General features: G+C 45.1%; 1 protein-coding gene across 2 annotated transcripts in view; it reads left to right on the top strand.

Annotated features, from left to right (window-relative positions):
* The window catches only part of LOC140391874 (mitochondrial intermediate peptidase-like), a 180,546-nt gene that overhangs the window by 131,534 nt on the left and 28,926 nt on the right, over window positions 1-20,086 (top strand). For both annotated transcript variants that reach the window (XM_072476864.1, XM_072476865.1), the window contains exons 17-18: window positions 6,107-6,228; window positions 14,213-14,286. In XM_072476864.1, the coding sequence (XP_072332965.1) occupies window positions 6,107-6,228; window positions 14,213-14,286 (196 nt within the window). The remainder of the gene's footprint in view (window positions 1-6,106; window positions 6,229-14,212; window positions 14,287-20,086) is intronic.

Here is a 20,086-nt window from a genome sequence, read left to right as displayed (position 1 = left end):
GCCTGCCCATCGTTGTGAGGGTGAGATCCATGCAAACACTGGGAGAATGTGACCCGTTCCTTTATGTTGAAAGTCTTGATGAAAAGGAAAATCCAGGCTGGTGGCCCGGTGAGGGAATCTGAAGGAGAGAGGATGGTGGAGGTGGCTGTGCCCATCATGGTAGACATGCTAGCTGTAGTGATGGCACAGGAACTAGAAAGGTTGGTAAGCAGATGGACAAGCAGTTTGAGCGGCTAGATAAAGAGATGAAGGACTCTTTTAAAGCCACCATTGAGGAGGCATTGAACCTGCTCCTAGAGAAGCTGGGTAAAACTTTGAAGGCTGTGAAAGAATAAGGCGAGACATTGAAGGGTATGGAGGAGACCTTGTTACAGCATGAGGGGCGAAGGGGAGATACTGCTGGTGGGGGAGGGCAACAAGAGCATGAAGGCAAAAGTTTAAGATTTGGAGAACAGGTCGATTTTAAAACACAGCTATTGATTTTGCCTCGCCTGTCATGCACACAATTGCTTACCATCTTGTTGAACAAGCAGCAATGAAACCCATAGATTTCACTTTTCCACAAATCTTAGAATGTTGAAGTGCTTTTTGGTGATGCAATTTACAACCTGTAGTGGTATATCGCCAATGTTTTTTTTCTGTTTTTTTTTTTATTCTCCTTTTTCACATTTACTCCCACATTTACACCCATCAACAATAAACAATAATCAGTAAGATATGTCAGTCCCCATAATAACAACGATCCCATCTACCCACCAACCCCCAAACCTCAACCCGCATGTTTACATAAACAAATTACAAAAAGGAATCAGGGATTACCTGTAGTCACCCTTAATCTTACACAGTTATCCCCCCCGCCCCACCCACCCCAGGTCTCCAGCTCCTCCCGTCCACTGCCTCTTGTAAAACTCCTCCTCCCAACCTCGGTTCCTTCCCCCCAACTTTCCACCCCGGCTAGACCACTCGGACCTTGTTCTGCCAGGCTCCGATGGCCGCAGCCCCTCCCCCACCTCACTCCCGTTCACTGGCCGGCTTAAACCGGCCAGCGTGGAGGCCCCCGCCCGGGTCCCTTTCCCCCTTGCCCGGCCCTAGGAAAGCCCAAAGATCCCCCTTTTAGCACACAAACCCCGCATATCCACCTACACCCCAAAGAACCCTCATTTCGAGTGAAACTCCCGTCCCTTCCCTTGTCCAAATATATACCACATTGACTCCTTTAGTCTCTACACCCGCGCGCAGTGATACAAAAAGGAAGAAAATACAGTCATGAGGTTACATCGGCACATGGCCATTCCTCAATTTGTCAGTTCTGCCACAGTCCTTCTGCTTTTGCAAACTCCTCCGCTGCTTCCGCCGTTCCAAAATAAAAGTCTCTGAGCTTGTAAGTCACCCTCAGCTTCGCTGGATATACAATGCCGCACCGCACCTTGCTAATGTACAGTGCCCTCTTCACCCGGTTGAAGGCAGCCCGCCTCCTTGCCAGCTCCACCGTAAAGTCCTGGTATACACGTATACCAGCTCCAGCCAACTGCACCACCCGCTTCTTCTTGGCCCAGCTCAGGACCTTCTCCTTCACACTGTACCTACGGGAGCACAGAGTCACTGCCCTTGGCGGCTCACTCGCCTTTGGTACAGGCCTCCACGACCGATGAACCCTATCCAGTTCATATCGGGAGGGATCCTCCCCCTCCCCCAATAGTTTTTACAGCATCGCGGCAAAATACTCAGTCGGCTTCGGTCCTTCAACTCCTTCGGGCAGCCCACAATCCTCAAATTCTGTCGCCTGGATCTGTTTTCCAGGTCTTCCATTTTTCCTCGCAGATCCTTGTTAGTGTCCATCACCTTCCGCATCTCTTTCCCCATTGAGGCAAGTTGATCACCGTGCTGCAATAACGTCTCCTCCACTTCCTTCAGCGCCTCCCCTTGCTCTCGCACCTCCGCCACTGCGCTCGCCACCTCCGTCCTCACCGGGGAAACCGCCTCCTCCACCAGCACACTCAAAACCTCCCTCATCTCCTTCCCCACCGTCTCCATGCATTTCGCAATCTGCACCAACTGCTTTTCATATTCCGCAGACATCACCTTAGTTATTTCTTCAGCCGTAAGCAGCCTTCCCTGGTGCTCCAGCCTCCATTTTCCTTGGTGACCCCGCGGTGACCTTTCCACTCCCCGACGGACATTCAGCTGTTTTTTTTTCCGGCCGTTTTCTTGCTCACCCTCGACATTTTTCTTTGTTTTTTTTTCCCTCCTGTGTCTTCACTGTGCCTCCTCCGTGCCTTCTCCCTGCTTCTGCCACCTCCATGGACCCTGGGACCGGGCTTAAAGCCCCGAAAATGCCGTCCCGAACGGAAGCCCTCCATTGTGCGGCCGCCTCCCGCCCGCTGTCACCAGAAGTCTATGTCGCCAATGTTATTGCTTTCAAATGAACTATGAAGGGCAAAGTGCTATCTGTACATATTGTAGGTGTTTGATTATTTTCTGTTTTGTTACATCTCAGCCAAGCCAAAAAGTTGCCAACTCATATTTCTGAAAGAAGCCCAAACAATTGGCTGCAGTATTTGCTGACAAAACATTAGTGATGGCAGCCTTTTGTCTCAAAAGGTGGTGAGTTGTGACATGGTGGTCAGCTCTGTGCTAAACATTACCTGGTGTGATTCAGGAGCCCGACTCTGTCATGACAGTCTTTGTGGCATTTGCTGCAGAGGAATTCAGTGGGGTGAGAAGGTGCACAATTCACTGCCCAGTTCTCTCTGGGCCCTCTTCTTGGCCAGCTGGGGTTTCCCTCTTCCAATGCCCTTTAAACAGTTAGCCTCAAGAGGTCACAAATGTAAGCAACCATCTCCCAGTTGTCAGTGTCATTGTCTGCTATCTTCATATCTCACATGTGGATGTCCTTGTAGCACAAATATGGGAGCCCAGGAGGCCATGACCCAGTGCCCAGTTCACCGTACAGAAGGCCTTTGACTGTCATCCATCAGATGAGCATGGCCGAGCCAGCGCAGACGTCATTGGTTTAGCAATTGATGGAATTTGTACATACCAGGACTCTCAGGTTGATGATTGAGTCCTGCCAAGAGATGTCGAGGATATGTCTGAAACGGTAAAGGTAGAAACTAGTTAGTCCTTTCTCCTGCCAACCATATGTTTTATGGGTCTCACCACTGTAGAGGAGTATGCTGGCTTGGTCGACTCACAGTTTGCTGTTCTCAATCAGGTTGCTGTTGTTCCATGCACTCTTACTCAACTTGGACATCACAGCTGCAGCTTTTGTGATGCGTGATAATTTCAGCACCATGTGACACAATACTGGTGATTGTGGAGCCGAGATATGTGAAACTGTCAAAAGCCTCCAGTATCACTCGTCAATGCTGATAGATGGGAACATCATTTGATTTTGAGTTATTTGTCACGTACCGAAGTACAGTGAAAAGTATTTTTCTGCGGCCAAGTGAGCGTACCCAGTATGTACCGAGTAGACAAAAAAAGAATAATCGACAGAGTACATTGACAAATGGTACATTGACAAACATGGTACATCATGAACCACAACATTCATCTTCTTGATGCTGATGGTCAAACCGAACTCTTCACAGGCGTGAGGAATACTGTTCATTTTCTGCTGAAGATGTTCCTTGCTATATACTGCTAGTGTGGCATCATCAACATAGAGCAACTCTCTGATGAGGATTTGGTCCATTTTTGTTTTGGATCTCAGGCGAGCAAGGCTCAACAGCTTTCTGTCAGTTCTGGTATGTGAGTAGGTGCTCTCTTGAGGACAATCTGAAGACCTATGACAGCAGCAAAGAGAATATGCCAAAGAGTGTTGGTGCCAGAACACTACCCTATTTGACCACACTGCAGAACTGATGGAGTACTGATGTTGCCCTGTCTTTGCTGAGCTTACCCATCATAGAATTTACAGTGCAGAAGGAGGCCATTCGGCCCATTGAGACTGCACCGGCTCTTGGAAAGAGCAGCCTACCTATGCCGATGCCTCCACCGTAACCCAGTAACCCCACCTCATCCTTTTGGACACTAGGGGCAATTTAGCATGGCCAATCCACCTAACCTGCACATCTTTGGACTGTGGGAGAAAACCAGAGCACCCGGAGGAAGCCCATGCAGACAGAGGCAGAATGCACAGACAGTGACCCAAGCCGGGAATCAAACCTGGGACCAGGGAGCTGTGAAGCAACTGTGCTACCATGTTGCCCTGCTATCATGTTGTCATAGAAAGAGATCACATTGAGCAGTGTCAGCAGGCTGTCAATTTTCTCCAGTAGTGTAAATATACTGTCTCTGCTCATGTAGTCCAATACCTTTGTTAGATCGTTGAAGGCAATGTATGCTGTCTGACTGAGAAGATCATGTTAATTGTAGACCTTCCAATTCTGTAAGCACACAAAGGTTTTGAGTTAGATGTGGCCGATCAGGATCTGCGGCCTGACAATCGCAGCACACCAGATACTTTTCTCATGATGCTTAGCGGGAAAATGCCTCGATAGCTGTCAATCGCTGTGATCGCCCTTTTCCTTGTACACGGTCACAATATTTGCATCTAGCATATCTTGGGGAACTGCCTCCTTCCTGTAGGAATTCTATGATTCTTGCACAAAGCCACAATACTTGCATCATGCATATCCTAGGGAACTGCCTCCTCCTTCCAGTAGAGTGAGAAGTTTTGTAAAGATGCAACAGGTGTGTCAATTTCCCATGCTTTATTAGTTCAAGCAGTAAACCATCAGCACTCTGCAACTTTGCCCATAGCAAGTGAGTCAATAGCTTTGCCAAGTTTGTCTACTGTGGGTTTGATATCCCGCTCTTCCATGACAGGCATGCTCTATAGTGCCTAGAGCTTGCTTGGTGACCATGTTCGCCCTAGAGTACACTCACAGTAGTGTTCCACTCATCTCTCAACTGTTATTGCAGCCAGTGATGAGCTCCCCTTCCTTATTTTCAATTGAGCCATTCCCTTTCCTGATGGATATCTTGCCATTTAGATTCCTTCATACAAGCCCCTAGCATTCCCAGTGTTGTAGGACATCTGGATATTCTGGCAAATAAAATGAATCAATTTTGAACCAGTAGTCAGCGTGCATTACCGAGCAGTTTGTTGTCCTTGACTTTGAGCATTCAGAATCTTCTCACTCAGATCTCTCTTGTAATCAATGAGAACGACCTGCCTGACTTCAATAACAGATCCCATCCCAATGATGTTGATCTCAAATGTCAGATTTTATTTGCTCTTGCTTCCCATGTACATTTCTGCTTTTAATTAAAAGATTTCCAAGGGTTGCATCCTGACCCTGATCCACAGGGAGTGATTGGTATCACAGTCAGCATTGTGGTAGCTGTGTGTGCGAATGTTGTTCAGTGAGTGACATCTGGTCATGGTCAGATCCAGCTGGTGCCAATGCCATGATCATGGATATCAGCAGGATATTTTGTGGCATGGTTCGTTCAATAAGGAGGTGTTAAACAAATCTTGTGGCAGCAGCGTAAACCAAGTGACAGATGCTACTCAATACAACCTCTGGATTTCGCATCTGATACCTCCCAGAACATTTAGGTCCAAAGTCACCTGATATCCCAAGCATGCTATATCTATCATTTTTCACAACATATTCTGCAGCCAAAAGTGTTATTTTCTGAAAGAAGTCTATCGAAATGGCATTTTAATTAATCAATATTATCTGCTTCCACCATTCCGTAAGGATGATCGATCATTCACTCACAGAAATATTGTTTCCAGAGATTAATTTTGAATTTACCCTGCTTCAAGCAGAGGCCATGACCTCTGGTTCTGTTGTGCTTGATGAAATGAAATAACTTGTTAGGGTCGTGTGTTTTTGTAATCCTGCAACCAACAATCATATTAACCCTTCTGTTTTCTAGTGAGAACTTGGCCAATTTACATAATCATTCCTAATACTTCAATCCCTTCATCCCCTCAAATCATTCTTGTAGCTTTCTTCTGTATCCTTTCAGTAGCTACAATATTGCAATGAAAACGGTTTCGCCTGAAATATTTTATTGGTTAACGTAACAAAATATTTTCAAATTCTTGAGATATGGGCAAAGACTTACGGTTTTGTTTTCTTTTTAGGCATGGCAGCTACGTTTTAGCCACCTAGTTGGATATGGTGCCAAGTATTATTCCTACCTCATGTCGAGAGCTGTCGCCTCTATGGTTTGGAAGCAATGTTTCATGAAGGACCCACTTAACAGGTTAGAAAATGAGAATATGGAAATAATTGTGATTGATCACAAAGAAATGGGCAAGGCAGACCCTTTACCCTCTGCCACCTTGACCTGTGGTGCACCAAGATGCTCTTGCTCCAACTGCTCCCTTCTTCTCAACCCACTTCTGGCCCATCTATCAGCATTGACGAGTGATACTGTATTATGAAGAGAAACTTTTCGAACCCAGTAACAGGGGATGCAGATTGAACATAATTGACAAAAAGAAATCCATGGGGAAATTGGATTTTTTTACACAAATTATAAGGGTCTGGAATGCATTACCTGAAAAGGGAATCAGATATATACATAAAAAGATGAAAAATGTAGGGCTAGAGGCAAAGAGCAGGGGAGTCCAAATGGCCTCCTTTTGTGCCAAATGATTCTATGCTTTGATTTATATTTATTGTCACGTGTACTGAGGTACAGTGAAAAGTATTGTTGTGCGTGCAGTCCAGGCAGATCGCTCCATACATGAAAAACATAGACATACAATAAATATTGGTTTCATTAAAGAATGAAGATAAAATTGAGGTTTTTAAAATGCTGACTTGGATGGACAATGGAATGTGTAAGCTGACCTTTTTAAACTTGGATTGAGTGTAGAACTAGAACATGAACCACTTGCTTGACCAAGCAACATAAATTACTGCAAAGCAAGAAGCTTCAAAATTGATTGATTTTATTGCCCAATGGCTTTTTAAACATACAATAAAGAATACTTAGTGGCTTGTCTTTTTATTTTTTTTACTCTGACAATTGTCTTGCAAAAAGTAAGTTTGTAGCCTAACTGCCACATTTGCAGGCCTGAATTAAACAAACTGGCTGCATTTCAAGTTATTTGAAACTCATTTTACATGGTGCAGCAACTGATGTGTGTTTAAGAACAAAATGTGTTTAAACCTTCTCGATCAACCAAAAATATGTTTTGACTTTGTAGCACAAGTGAGTTTTAATTTATATTATTGTGCAGTTAGCATCTTAAGGCTATTTTAATAGCTTTGGTATGAAGTGAAATTACCTCTTGGAGGAGTAGCATTATTGCAACCAATGTACACCAGCACCTGCAAGCCTCACACCAGCTTGACTTGGAATATATTGTTCTGTCAGTGTCGCTGGGTCGAATTCCTGGAATTCCTCTCCTTTTAAAAAAAAATATATATATATATTTTATTGCAAACAATACCAAACATTCAACGATCATAAAAACAAATACAACCATACAGGCATTTTGTAATTTTTAGATCTTTTTAAGCACAATAATTTTACGTTCAATTTCTCTCTCTCTCTCTCTCCCCCCCCCCACCCCACTCCTTAATTGCTGGCTACAAACAGATATTTAAAAACCAAGATAAACAGCCTCCCCGTCGAATGGAACCCCTCTTCCGACTCCCTAAGGACAAACGTAATTTTTTCCCATTTGCAGCAACTCTGTCGCATCCCCCAACCACGCCGAAGCCGTAGGTGGCACTGCTGGCCTGTATCCAAAAGGATTTGTCGCCGGGCAATCAGAGAGGCAAAGGCTACAACATAGGCCCCCTTCCCCTCCAGCAGCTCTGACAACTCTGATATGCTGAAAATTGCCACCAAAGGGCACGGCTCCAATCTCACTTCCACAATCATTGACAAAGTCTCAAACACAGATGCCCAGAACTCAACCAGTTTCAGACAGGACCAAAACATATGTACATGATTTGCCGGCCCCATTGAGCACCTCTCTCACCTGACGAGTCATATGAGCCCTGTGAACCACTTTAAATTGCATCAGGCTCATCCTGGCACAAGAGGAGGTTGAGTTCATCCAATACAGTATTTCACTCCAGGCTCTTCCTCCCTGTGCAACTCCCAGCTCCTCCTCCCACTTCCCCTTTATCTCTTCTCAAGGAGCCATCCCCCTCTCCAGCAACCATATGTATCCAAGGTCTTCCCTTCCCCTAGCTCATTGCATGATAAAAAGCTATCCATGTTGGACTTCTCTTCCTAACCACATTATGGGTGTATCTACACCACATACCCTTCAGCAGTTCAAGAAGGTGCACCACCTACCCAATGGGCGATAAATGCGGGTTTAGCCCGTGGTGCCTGTGGAATATAATTATTTCAGTTTCAAAAGCATTTGTGCATTGACTATTTATTATTTCCCTTTTTCCAACCGCTTCAGATCATATGGCCTTTTGATTGTAAGGACAAGCCGGCAATTAAGCTACACTATGCGAGGGTAGCTTATGAGAATTCCACCAGCAATTTCTTTCTAAATGCTCCTATTACTGTGGCCAAGTGCTTTGTTTAATGACTCCTTCATTGCAAGGCTCTTGAGACTGGCAGTTCAGTTCAGTGAGCCCCCGCAATGCCCCACACACAGCAAACCCATCCTATCTAATCTATTCCATAGTGCTCATTTTTGGACAATAACAGCTTGTATGTATATATATTTAATTTAGAAATGTCCTAAGGCATTTTACAGAGGTAAGAAAAACAGATCGAAATAATTAAATGAATAGATGCCAAACAGTGCGGGAGAGAGTAGAAGTTCTGCTGTATCAAAGGCATGCATAATAGATCTTTGTCTTATTCCATTTCAATGATAAGCTAATAGTTCCAGTTCTTTAGTCAGTTGGATTAAATTGAGTGGTGAAATTGGAAAATTGATATTTACAAACCATGTGCAGACAGCAAATTCAAGTCTTCCGGTGGCGGCCATGGTGTGAGTGGTCGCACATTTGGCAGCTCCGCTCGAGGCTGTTTTTGCGGCCTTTTTCCCTGTTTGTAAGGGGAATGTTTTGGAGAAAAAAGATGTAGGGCTGACTAGAGAAAGGTTTGACTCCACTGGTGGATGGATCCACGGGCCAGAAGTGGGTTGAGAAGAAGGGAGCAGTTGGAGCAAGAGCATCTTGGTGCACCACAGGTCAAGGTGGCAGAGGATAAAGGGTCTGCCTTGCCTGTCCAGTGGTCAATGGAGCAACTGGTGGACTTTTTAAATGAGACGTTTAGCCAACAAGAGGAGGGGGGGGGCCAGGAGGACCTGACCAAGGCGGTGGAACCGTTAAAAGCGGGAATTTACCGTGTAGAGCTGAGGCTGGAGTCCCGGGACCAGTCTATTCGGAAAGTGGAGGAGGAGGTGGGGGAGCACGAGGTGGAGCTTGCCTCATTGGCGGCCGAGATAGGTGTGATGTGGGAGACTCAGCAGCGGTTAAAGGAGAAGGTGGAGGACTTGGTGAACCGCTCCCGGAGGCAGAAACTAAGAATTGTGGGGATGCCTGAAGGCTCAAGGGAGCGGTTGCTGGCACGTATGTGGCCAAGATGCTGGAGACGTTGATGGGGGAGGGGACCTCTGACCGGCCGCTGGAAGTCGACCGAGTGCACAGGGCGCTAATGAGGAAGCCGCAGGCTAATAAGCCACTGAGGGCAATGGTGATGCATCTTCACCAGTTCCTGGACAAGGAAAAGATACATAGACAGGGCAGCATGGTGGCGCAGGGCTTTAACCCTGCTGTCTTACAGCGCCGAGGTCCCAGGTTCGATCCCGGCTCTGGATCACTGTCCGTGTGGAGTTTGCACATTCTCCCCGTGTTTGCGTGGGTTTCGCCCCCACAACCCAAAGATGTACAGGGTAGGTGGATTGGACACGCTAAATTGCCCATTAATTGGAAAAAATGAATTGTGTACTCCAAATTTATATTTAAAAAAGAGAAGATACTGAGCTGGGCGAGGCAGACGAGGAGATACACCTGGGAGGGGAGCGAGCTTCGGGCATACCAGGATCTGGACAAGGACCTGGCGAAAAGGAGAGCCGTGTTTAATCGGGTGATGGCTGCCCTCTTTAAAAAGGGGGTGACTTTGGGATGTTGTACCCGGCCGGCCTCTGGGTGACTTTTAATAGCTACAAACACTATTTTGGAAAGTAGAAGAGGCGATGGAGTTTTTAAGAGACAGTTGACTGACAGGTGAAGGGGGACATTGAACTGTGGAGGAAGTGTGAGGAGATGGGTGCTTTTTCGGTCCGTTTTTTCTTGTAGATTTGTTTTTGTTGGTTGTTGGAGAACTTCACTCCTTCGAGATATATTTGTCGCGATTGAGGGTGAGTACAGCTTTTTTATCTTGTTTCATTGTTGCTTATGAGGTGTGCGAGTGGGGGGGGGGGAATTCGACGGGTGGTAGGAGGCTTGGGTGCCTTGGGCGGGGGCTACCAGGTTAGCTGGGTGAGCTAGTTAACTGGAGCGCAGTGGGGGGTGACCAAATGGTTAGGGTAGCAGAGGGGGATGGAGTAGTTGTTTTGTTTAAGAGAAAAGGGCAGGGGGGGGTGATGAAAGGTGTTTTTGCTGTGGTGTGGCATTGGAGGGGGTGGTGACGGTGGACATCTGAGGGTGGGCCTGAAGGGTCATGTGACATGGGCCGGGGGCTGGCCTAAGAAGCGGTATGGTTGATCAACAGGGGATGGGGGTCGGGTGCCCTCCGACCAGGTTGGTCACATTGAACATGAGGGCCAGTTAAACGGTTGCGTGTTTTCACACACGAGGAGCTTGAAGGCGGACGTGGCCTTTTTACAAGAAACACACTTGACAATCTGGGATCAGACCAGGCTAAGCAAAAGGGGGGTGGAGGGGGACGGGGGAGTGGGGGTAGGGCAAGTCCTCCATTCGGGATTAGACATGAAGGCGTGGGGGGTGACGGTGCTGGTAAATAAATGGGTGGATTTTGAGGTGGGGAATATAGTAGCAGATTCGGAGGGGGGAAGATTTGTGATAGTGTGTGGGAAGCTGAAGGGGATGCCAGTGGTCCTGGTAAATGTTTGCCCCAAATTGGGACAATGTGCAGTTTATGAGGCATGTGCTGGGGAAGATCCCGGACCTGGACTTGCACTGGCTGATTATGACTGGGAGGACGCCCCGATAGGAGAAGTTAAGCGGAAGTGGGAGGCAAAGCTGGGGAAGGTGCTGGAGGATGGACTATGGGAGGAGGCTCTAAGAAAGGTGAATGCATCCTCTATGCGCTAGGCTTAGCCTCATCCAATTTAAAGTAGTTCAGAGGGCGCATATGATGGTGGCCAGAATGAGTAGACTTTTGAGGGGGTGGAGGATAGGTTTGGGCGGTGCGGGGGGAGGGGGGGGGGGAACCATGTCCACGTGTTTGGGCCTGTCCGAAGCTGAAGGGATTCTGTTGGGAGTTCGCTGACGTAATGTCTGAGGTGCTGAGGGTGATGGAGGTCGCGAGTCCAGAAGTGGTAATTTTTGGAGTGCTGGAAGACCCAGGAGTCCAGGAGGTGAGAGAGGCCGATGTTTTGGCCTTTGCCTCTTTGGTAGCCCGGAGACGGATCTTGTTGGGATGGAGGGAATCGGAGCCCCCGAACCCGGGGTGTGGGTGAGCGACCTTGCAAAATTCCTTAGGTTGGGAAAAATCAAGTTCGCTTTGAGAGGGTCTGTGGAGGGGTTTGCCCGGAGGTGGGAATCTTTTTGTCGATTTCTTCCAGGATAGTTAACCCATCAGGCGGGGGGTGGACTTTGGGGTTCAAAAAGGAGGCAGAGTGAGTGGAGGGTAACTGCAGGGAAGGTGGGGTGTGGGGGTGTTGGTTATTTATTTGTTATGAGATTTCCTGTTTGTTCTCTTGTTGGTTTTGGTTGTGTTTGGTGTGTGTGTGTGTATATATAATATATATAAAAATATTTTTTTAAATAAACAAATTCAAATAGCAATTTCTCAAAATTGGCCAATATTCTGTTACTGTAGGGCTGCTGATTATTAACTGTTAAAATGGATTGATTGAATAGTTGTTTAAGATAGCTGAATGGTTGCTTTGGCTAGGCAGGGGGACCTGTTGGAGTTCTTAACACTTGAGAAAGTGAAGTTCGAGTTGAGGGGAAGGATGGAAGGGTTCTACAACTCATAGGCTTTGTTTATTATGCATTTTCAGGAATTGGATGACATCGAACATGGTGGGGGGGGGGACATTGGAATGTATAAGTTATTGGTGATTATGTATAGGTTGATGGTGGATTCCTGATTCGTTTTCTTTGGTGTTTGTATTTAAAATGCTGGGGGCTATTTGGGGGTCGGTGGGATAAAGGGATCGTTGGCCAGGGGATTACCATCGTATTACTGTTGATTATTTGTTGGTGGGTGCAAATTTGATATAAATGTGAAAAAGGAGATCAAATATATTTTTTAAAAGATAGCTGAATGGCCCCCTTCTATGTTCAATGATCTATGATTTTAATGTTATGATTGAAAAACCTAGGCCATTGTTCAAATATGCAAGCAAGAAAACGTTTTTTCAAGATGACTCCTGGATTTGCTACAATTCTCTGGACTTTCTTTGTCCCTTCTGGGAAATGGGGGAAGGAGATGTTTGGTGGATGAGGACGAAATCAGCCTAGGCATGAGGGCGCATGTTTGAGTCCAATGGCTTTTTATTGTTCTGAATATGTAAATGTAAACCAGAAGAGCTCCCAGTAAACAAAATCTGCAGGTTAATCAGTTGACTAGTTATTGTTGTTTGTTCATGACTGTTAAATATATTTTGTCTACAAATTTAAATTAACATGTTCAAAATCTTTGTTGGTAGACGTCTCAATCTTGATAAATGAATAAACCAATTCTTGTCACAGCATTGCACAATCTAATGAGTTGTTAACACCAAATTTATTCAACAGCAATTTTGCTGTTGCATGCCACCTTAAACTTTGTTAAGACAATATCATTGCATGCGATGCACAATACTGGTAATAACATTTCAAAAATCCTAGTGAAATACCCAAGCTAATTAACTGACTGCTTACATAGTCTCGGTGGCACAGTGTTTAGCTGCCTCAGCACCAGGGAACCTGGGCTTGATTCAGGCCTTGGGTGACTGTGTGGAGTTTGCATGTTCTCCCCGTGCCGTGTGGTTTCCTTCCACAGTCCAAAGATGTGCAGGTTTAGGTGGATTGAGCCATGCTAAATTGCCCCTTGGTGTCCAGCAATGTGCAGGTTAGATTACAGGGATAGGGTGGGGTGGGCCGGGGAGTGGCAGTTTGGTGCACATTTGATGGGCCGAATGGCCTCATCCTGCACTGTAGAGATTCTATGATTCTAGAGTCATATAATCCTAATATGATCAATTAAAAACAATGTATGTTAATTTTGTTCAAGATTAATTTCAAAACTAAAGCTGATCTTGCATGGTAATCTCATTGAAATATTTAAATATAGCTACCAATAGGTTGTGCTGTCACATTTGAAACTGGCAGGACTTTTAATACCGAAAGAGCACCAGTGGCTGCAAAGAGGTCATAAGAACCTTTTGAAGTGTGGAGGGAGGACACGCGTGAGCAGATAGCCATTGGTGGTTGTGTGTTCGGCTGTGAATGTCCTAAATTCTGGTACACTAAACCTCTCTGCCACTCTACATATCTTTTCCTCATCTATCCTAATGGCTCTCTGTGACCTGGTGCTAAACTTTTGCCACATGACACTTGTGACGAGCCTTTAAGGGTGCTATATAAATACAAGTTGGTGTGATTTAAGATCCAACAGTTCAGCAGCAAGTTTGCCAAATATTCTTGAAAGAAGGTCAGGAATACCCAGAGGAAAAAATTTAAAATTTCTCTGCTCCCCTCCATTGCAGCAACCGTTTAATGGGTGCTAAGCATCAGTTGTATTATGGGATGCTGATATGTATTTCCCAATGTACAGGCCCAGGGCCCACTGCATTATCAACCCCTGTGACATGGAAGTTATTTCTTTTTCCAAAAGGAGTAAATATGCTTTTTAGCGTTTAGATGAAAACAACAGGCACATGATGTCAATTGTAAACATAGATGTAGCTACCGGAAATGAGTCCAAAACAGATTTTTTTCAGAACATTCATATAGTATAGTAAATGTTATCATTTTAAAGCTGATGTTACAGCATTTATGACTAGATATAACTCCGTTCTGAAGATGCTGATCAGCAGCAAAGCAAAAGTGCATGTGGTGTAATATTATCTCTTCCTCAGGGCTGTGGGAGAGCGCTATCGCAGAGAGATGCTGGCACATGGTGGTGGGAAAGTACCGATGTTCATGGTTGAAGGTAAAATAAAATTATTTTTAATTTTGCTTTTCACCTCAAAATGTTGTATTTAAAATATATCCAGACTGCTGGTCTTTGTATATATTGTAGTGTAGAATTGATGAAAGGAAAGAGCAGCATGCAGTTGTTAAAAGGCACATCCAGAATTAATTTTCTGGCCAGGGACCTCCTCTGATGTCAGAGATAGTTTCATAACAAACAGTATGGTAGAGACAGCTTTGCCGACCTATACAAGAAGGCTGAAAGTTCCTAGGTGAGTGGACTTTCTTGCCAACAAAGACTCTGATACTGCTTCAATTTCAGCAGTGTTTTTCAAAGTGCGGGTCCATACCCTCGGGTGGGTCATGGGTGGGTGTCAAGGGTCAGCTGCTAATGCAGTGTTTCCCAATGGCAGCATTCTAAGGCTGCAGGGAAAACCCTGCCAACAATGTCAATTCAGCCCTTATCTGACACTGGGAGTGCACTGAATTTAAATGGCATATTACTTGCATGCTACAAGACAAGCTGAGAGTTGCAGACCTGTCTGCTCTGCCACATGCAGTTCAGGAGAGTCTGAAGCACCCTCCCAGGTGTATTTGTGCCATCTCCTACTGTCTGGGACCTGACAGGCTGCAGACCCGCAGTGTTTTGCAAGTTGGACAGCTATTGGACAGAGCTGTTGTGGAGGAAAAAGGAGAGCAAGTTAAGAGCTTAAAGTCTTCATCGAAATGTTGTATAGGAGTAAATAAAAAGGAGTTGAAAAGCGGGAAAAAATGACAGGTTGACAAAAATGTTGATTCCCAAAACAAAACGACTAACTAACATTAATTTTTGTCCTTTGTGTGTCTGAGGAGAAACTAAAAGTAGGGAATGGCAGTGCCTGTTATTTTTTCACGTTATCCACCCATCTCGAGTAAATCAAAAGTCCCGGGTCAGTAATTCAATCGAGATTTTAAAGTGTAAAGTTAAGTTATTTTTTCTTGCTTTCAGACAAGTACAGCTTTGAGCATACTTTTGCGAGCTGATGTATAAATGCAAATTGCTGATATATTGTGGAACAGGGGAAGTTCCTGAAAACAATGACCTGCACTCTCTTCAGCCCCCACCCTGCGTCCCTGCATCTGAGAAACGGTGGGGGAATTGTGACTGAAGGGAGTGAACGGGATTATCACTGCAGAGTAACCAAACTAACTGGCAAGGTGGAAATTAACAAATGTGAAAATGAAATGAGGGCATTGGTGACTGACTGCTCCTCTTCCATTCCACGGTAGCACAGTGGTTAGCACTGTTGCTTCACAGCGCCAGGGTCCCATATTCGATTCCCGGCTTGGGCTACTGTCTGTGTGGAGTCTGCATGTTCTCGCTGTGTCTGTTGTTTTCTCCGGCTGCTCCGGTTTTCCCACAAGTCCCGAAAGATGTGCTGTTATGTAATTTAGACATTCTGAATTCTCCCTCCGTGTACCTGAACAGGCGCCGGAATGTGGTGACTAGTTGCTTTTCACAGTAACTTCATTGCAGTGTTAATATAAGCCAACTTGTGATCATAAAGATTATTATTATTATTCTCGCCGATCAGTCATTATGAGCCTGGTGATAATAGCCTCCTTAAGTGTTTGTAACCAGTTTAGGCAACATTTTAAGCTGGAATCGATTTTGTTAAGCGCGCCGATATGTGGGAACCATAGATTTATCCTGGCGCGATTGGACTCATCGTACAAGGTCTGGGAGCGCGACGGCGTAGAGAGGTTTAGGAATTTATTCGTGGTTAGGTTTGCAGGACAGGAAGAGCTTGATGAAAAGTTTCAGCTTCCGGGGGAAATGGGTTCAGGTATCTACAGGTGAGGAACTTTGTTCGGAAGGAACTTTCTACGTTTCCTCATTGCTGCCTCCCTCACTGATGGATAAGGTAGTATCTTTGGATAATATGAGGAGGGAAGATTTCAGATATCTCTGACAGTTGATAGAGAGGGATGGGGCTTTGCTGGAGGAGATAAAGAGAAAATGGGAGGAAGAGTTGGGTTGTGCATTTGAGGGAGGGTGTGGAGTGAGGCCCTACACAGAGTAAACTCTACCTCCTCTGTGCAAGACTGAGCTTGATCCAGTTTAAAGTAGTGCACGGAGCGCACATGACCAAATCACGTATGAGTGGGTTCTTTCCAGAGAGGACAGATTGTTCATGGGGGCCGGCAAGCCACTCACATGTGTTTTGGTCCGGCCTGGCACGGTAGCACAGTGGTTAGCGCTGTTGCTTCACGGCGCTCGGGACCCGGGTTTGATTCCCAACTTGGGTCACTGTCTGTGCGGAATCTGCACGTTCTCCCCATGTCTGCGTGGATTTCCTCCGGGTGCTCCGGTTTCCTCCACAAGTCCCGAAAGACGTACTGTTAAGTGAATTGGACATTCAGAATTCTCCCTCAGTGTACCCAAACAGGCGCCGGAGTGTGGCGATTACGGGATTTTCACAGTAACATCATTGCAGTGTTAATGGAAGCTTATTTATGACATTAATAAGATTATTTTGAGGAAAGTTCTGGGAGTCTTTTTCGAGACTATGTCAGAGATTTCTGGGGTAAAGATAATGCCATGCTTGTGGGTGGTGATATTTAGGGTGTCGGATGAACGGGAGCTGCCGGAAAAGGTCTGACATATTGGCCTTTGCCTCCCTGATTGCCCAGAGGAGGATTCTGCTAGAGTGGCGGGCACCAGAGCCGTCTAGAGCGACGACTTGGGTGGCGATTTATCAGAGCTTTTGCATCTGGGGAAAATGAAGTAAGCCATTAGGCGGTCGGAAAGGGTTGTGTTCGAAGTGGAGGCTGTTTATCTCCTCCGTTAAGAATTGGTCAGCAAATACGAGAGGGGGGTTTGATGGGGGGGTTTGCACAAAAGAGGGGCATGTGGGATGTGTTGGTGGTCTGTTTGTTTATTATAAAAATTGTACAAAGTTGAGTGATCGTTGTGTATATTGTAAAATGGAAAATGCCCTGAATAAAAATATTTTAAAAATAAATAGGAGTATAGATTCCAAAAGCAAGGAAGTTACGATGAAACCTATATAAAAACCCTGCCAAAACCTCAGCTGGAATATTATGGCCAGTTCTGTGCCCCGCGCTTTAAGAAGGATGTGAAGGTCATAGAGAGGGTGCAGGAATTATTCTTGAGAATGATTCCAGGGTGAGGACATTCAATTACATGAATAAATTGGAGAAGCTACGGCTGTTCTTCTTAGAGAAGAGAAGGTTGAGGCGAGCTTTGATAGAAGTATTCAAAATCATGAGCGGCCTGTACAGAGCAGATAGGCAGAAACTGTTCCTATTGGAGGAAGATCAAGAGCCAGCAGACACAGATTCAAAGTGATTGGTAAAAAAAGTGATGGCACCATGAGGAAGAACCATTTTGCGCATTAATTGGTTAAGATCTGGAATGCACTGTTTAAGATTGTGGTGGAGACATATCCCTTTGTGGCTTTTATAAGATAATTAGATCATTACCCGAAGAAGAATGATTTTCAAGGCTACAAGGGAGCAAGAAGGGGAGTGGCAATAGATGAATTGCTCTTGCGGAGAGCTCGTACAGATGTGATGGACCAAATGGCCACTTGTGCTGTTACTATTCTGTGTTTCTATAATTTTGATATGGTGTGGTACTTCATTAATACCTTCGTTATTATATAATAATATATTCTTGTATTGAACAATAGACTCCAAGACCAATGCTGTGGTAACCGTGCGGGCAGCACTGTAGCACAGTGGTTAGCACAGTTGCTTCACAGCTCCAGGGTCCCAGGTTCGATTCCTGGTTTGGGTCACTGTCTGTGCAGAGTCTGCAAGTTTTCCCCATATATGCGTGGGTTTTCTCCGGGTGCTCCGGTTTCCTCCCACAGTCCACAGATGTGCAGGTTAGGTGTATTGGCTATGCTAAATTGCCCTTGATGCCCAAAAAGGTTAGGTGGGGTTGCAAGGATACATTGGAAATGTGGGCTTAAGTGGGGTGCTCTTTCCAAGGACCGGTGCAGACTCAATGGGCCGAATGGCCTCCTTCTGCACTGTAGATTCTATGAATCAGGATTTTAGAGCATCGAAGTGTAACCTTGTCTACTGCCTCCATACTAGAACTAAAGTGCACTGTGTTTACCTAAGACTTCCAGTCACATAAGGCATCCACCTGCCTAGTTTACCTTTTTCCCTTCCTAAGCACCACTGTTCCTCTCCTTTAGACCTGTCTCTTTCTTCAATGTGATATTGATTTGATACCAAAATTGCAATTATATCTACAATAATAATGATATACACTTAGGTCTGGTTCTGCAACCCCCTATCCTCAATCCCTGTGATTAAATTTAAATTGTGTGAATATTGTGATGGAAACTGTCGAAGGGTTTGATCTTATCTCGATGGCCCTCGAGCTGAACAGCATTAGCTATTGAGCTTGAGCAGGAGATTTGGCAGAGCCAGTGATGTGGAATTGCAATGAGACAACATCAGCATGGAGTCTGAGCTTGAGCCATGCCCAGCACCGGCATCAACACAAATATGCCCAAACCACCTGAATCAAAGCTGGGGTGTCATTGTGGAGAGATGGCAGCGATAGAAATTAATGGTGAGGGGTGAGATTGGGTGTCGGGGAGTAGAGGTCAGGTTTAGCTCAGGCCCAGGACCCTCCCCACAGCCAGTGTGGATGACAAACTGCGAGTCTGTTACATCAGAACCAAAACAAGTCCAAAGGTCTGCCCTGCTTCACCTTCTGCTCTTTTTTCCCTTTTTATTATTGTATGATAAATTCACAGTAGTTGGCATGTTTGTAAACTGATTTGCCAACATTGTCTTGAGTAGCAGTAAGCCCAATTTTTAAATCATGTAGATATTTAAAAGAAAGAACAGGAGAAACATATTGGTGAGTCATGACACAGAAGCCAAATTTCAAAAGCTGAATCCCTCTCCTCTTAGTGTCATCAGAAGAGTGCTGCAATAGGATACAACTGTAGTAATGTCCACATCAAAAGATTCAAGTTTAAGAAAGTGGCAAATAGAAGCAACGTTCATCACCTTTAATTAAAGCTGGAAGATTGAATGCAAACCCGCACTGCAACAGCAGTGCCTACACCACATAGACGGCAACAGTTCAAGAAGGCAGTCCACTAACACCTTCTCAAGGGCAATAAATGCTGGCCTAGCCAGTGAAGCTCACATCCCTTGAATGAATAAAATAAAAACTTCCACTGGTACATCAGGACAAAATTGGTTTAAGCTGGTATTTGTTGTTGCTACCAGAAAAACTATTTGAAAATACAATTAGAACATCAGCATGTTTGAGGACAATCCCAGCAAATAGATTTTATTCAGGACACAGTATTCTTTTAAAGAGCAAGATAAGACAAGAGGAACTTTCAATTTTACTTCAAAAATATGATTAATGCTTTTGAAAGGTAATATTTTGAACTTGTGCTTCCTGCTTTGGCTTTTCCTTCTTTAGCAGTGTTAAACGCGATACACCGGCTTTACTTTTTCAGATGTGAAGAACCCCGCATATGTTAAATGCGAGGATATCAAAGGTAGGCACAGTGGTTAGCACTGCTGCCCCGTGGCGCTGAGGTCCCAGGTTTGATCCCGGCTCTGGGTCACTGTCCATGTGGAGTTTGCACATTCTCACCGTGTTTGCGTGGGTTTCACCCCCACAACCCAAAGATGTCCACACTAAATTGCCCTTAATTGGAAAAAATTAATTAGGTACTCTATATTTCTCAAAAAGAAATGCAAGGCTATCATAAACGCCAAAAGGATAACTTAGAACACTGGTTCTTAGTGGTGTATATTTTCAATTTGGT

The sequence above is a fragment of the Scyliorhinus torazame genome, chromosome 15 (genome assembly GCF_047496885.1).
Source record: "Scyliorhinus torazame isolate Kashiwa2021f chromosome 15, sScyTor2.1, whole genome shotgun sequence".
In the NCBI taxonomy this organism is placed as follows: Eukaryota; Metazoa; Chordata; class Chondrichthyes; order Carcharhiniformes; family Scyliorhinidae; genus Scyliorhinus; species Scyliorhinus torazame.
This window is presented reverse-complemented; position numbering and strand designations above follow the sequence as displayed.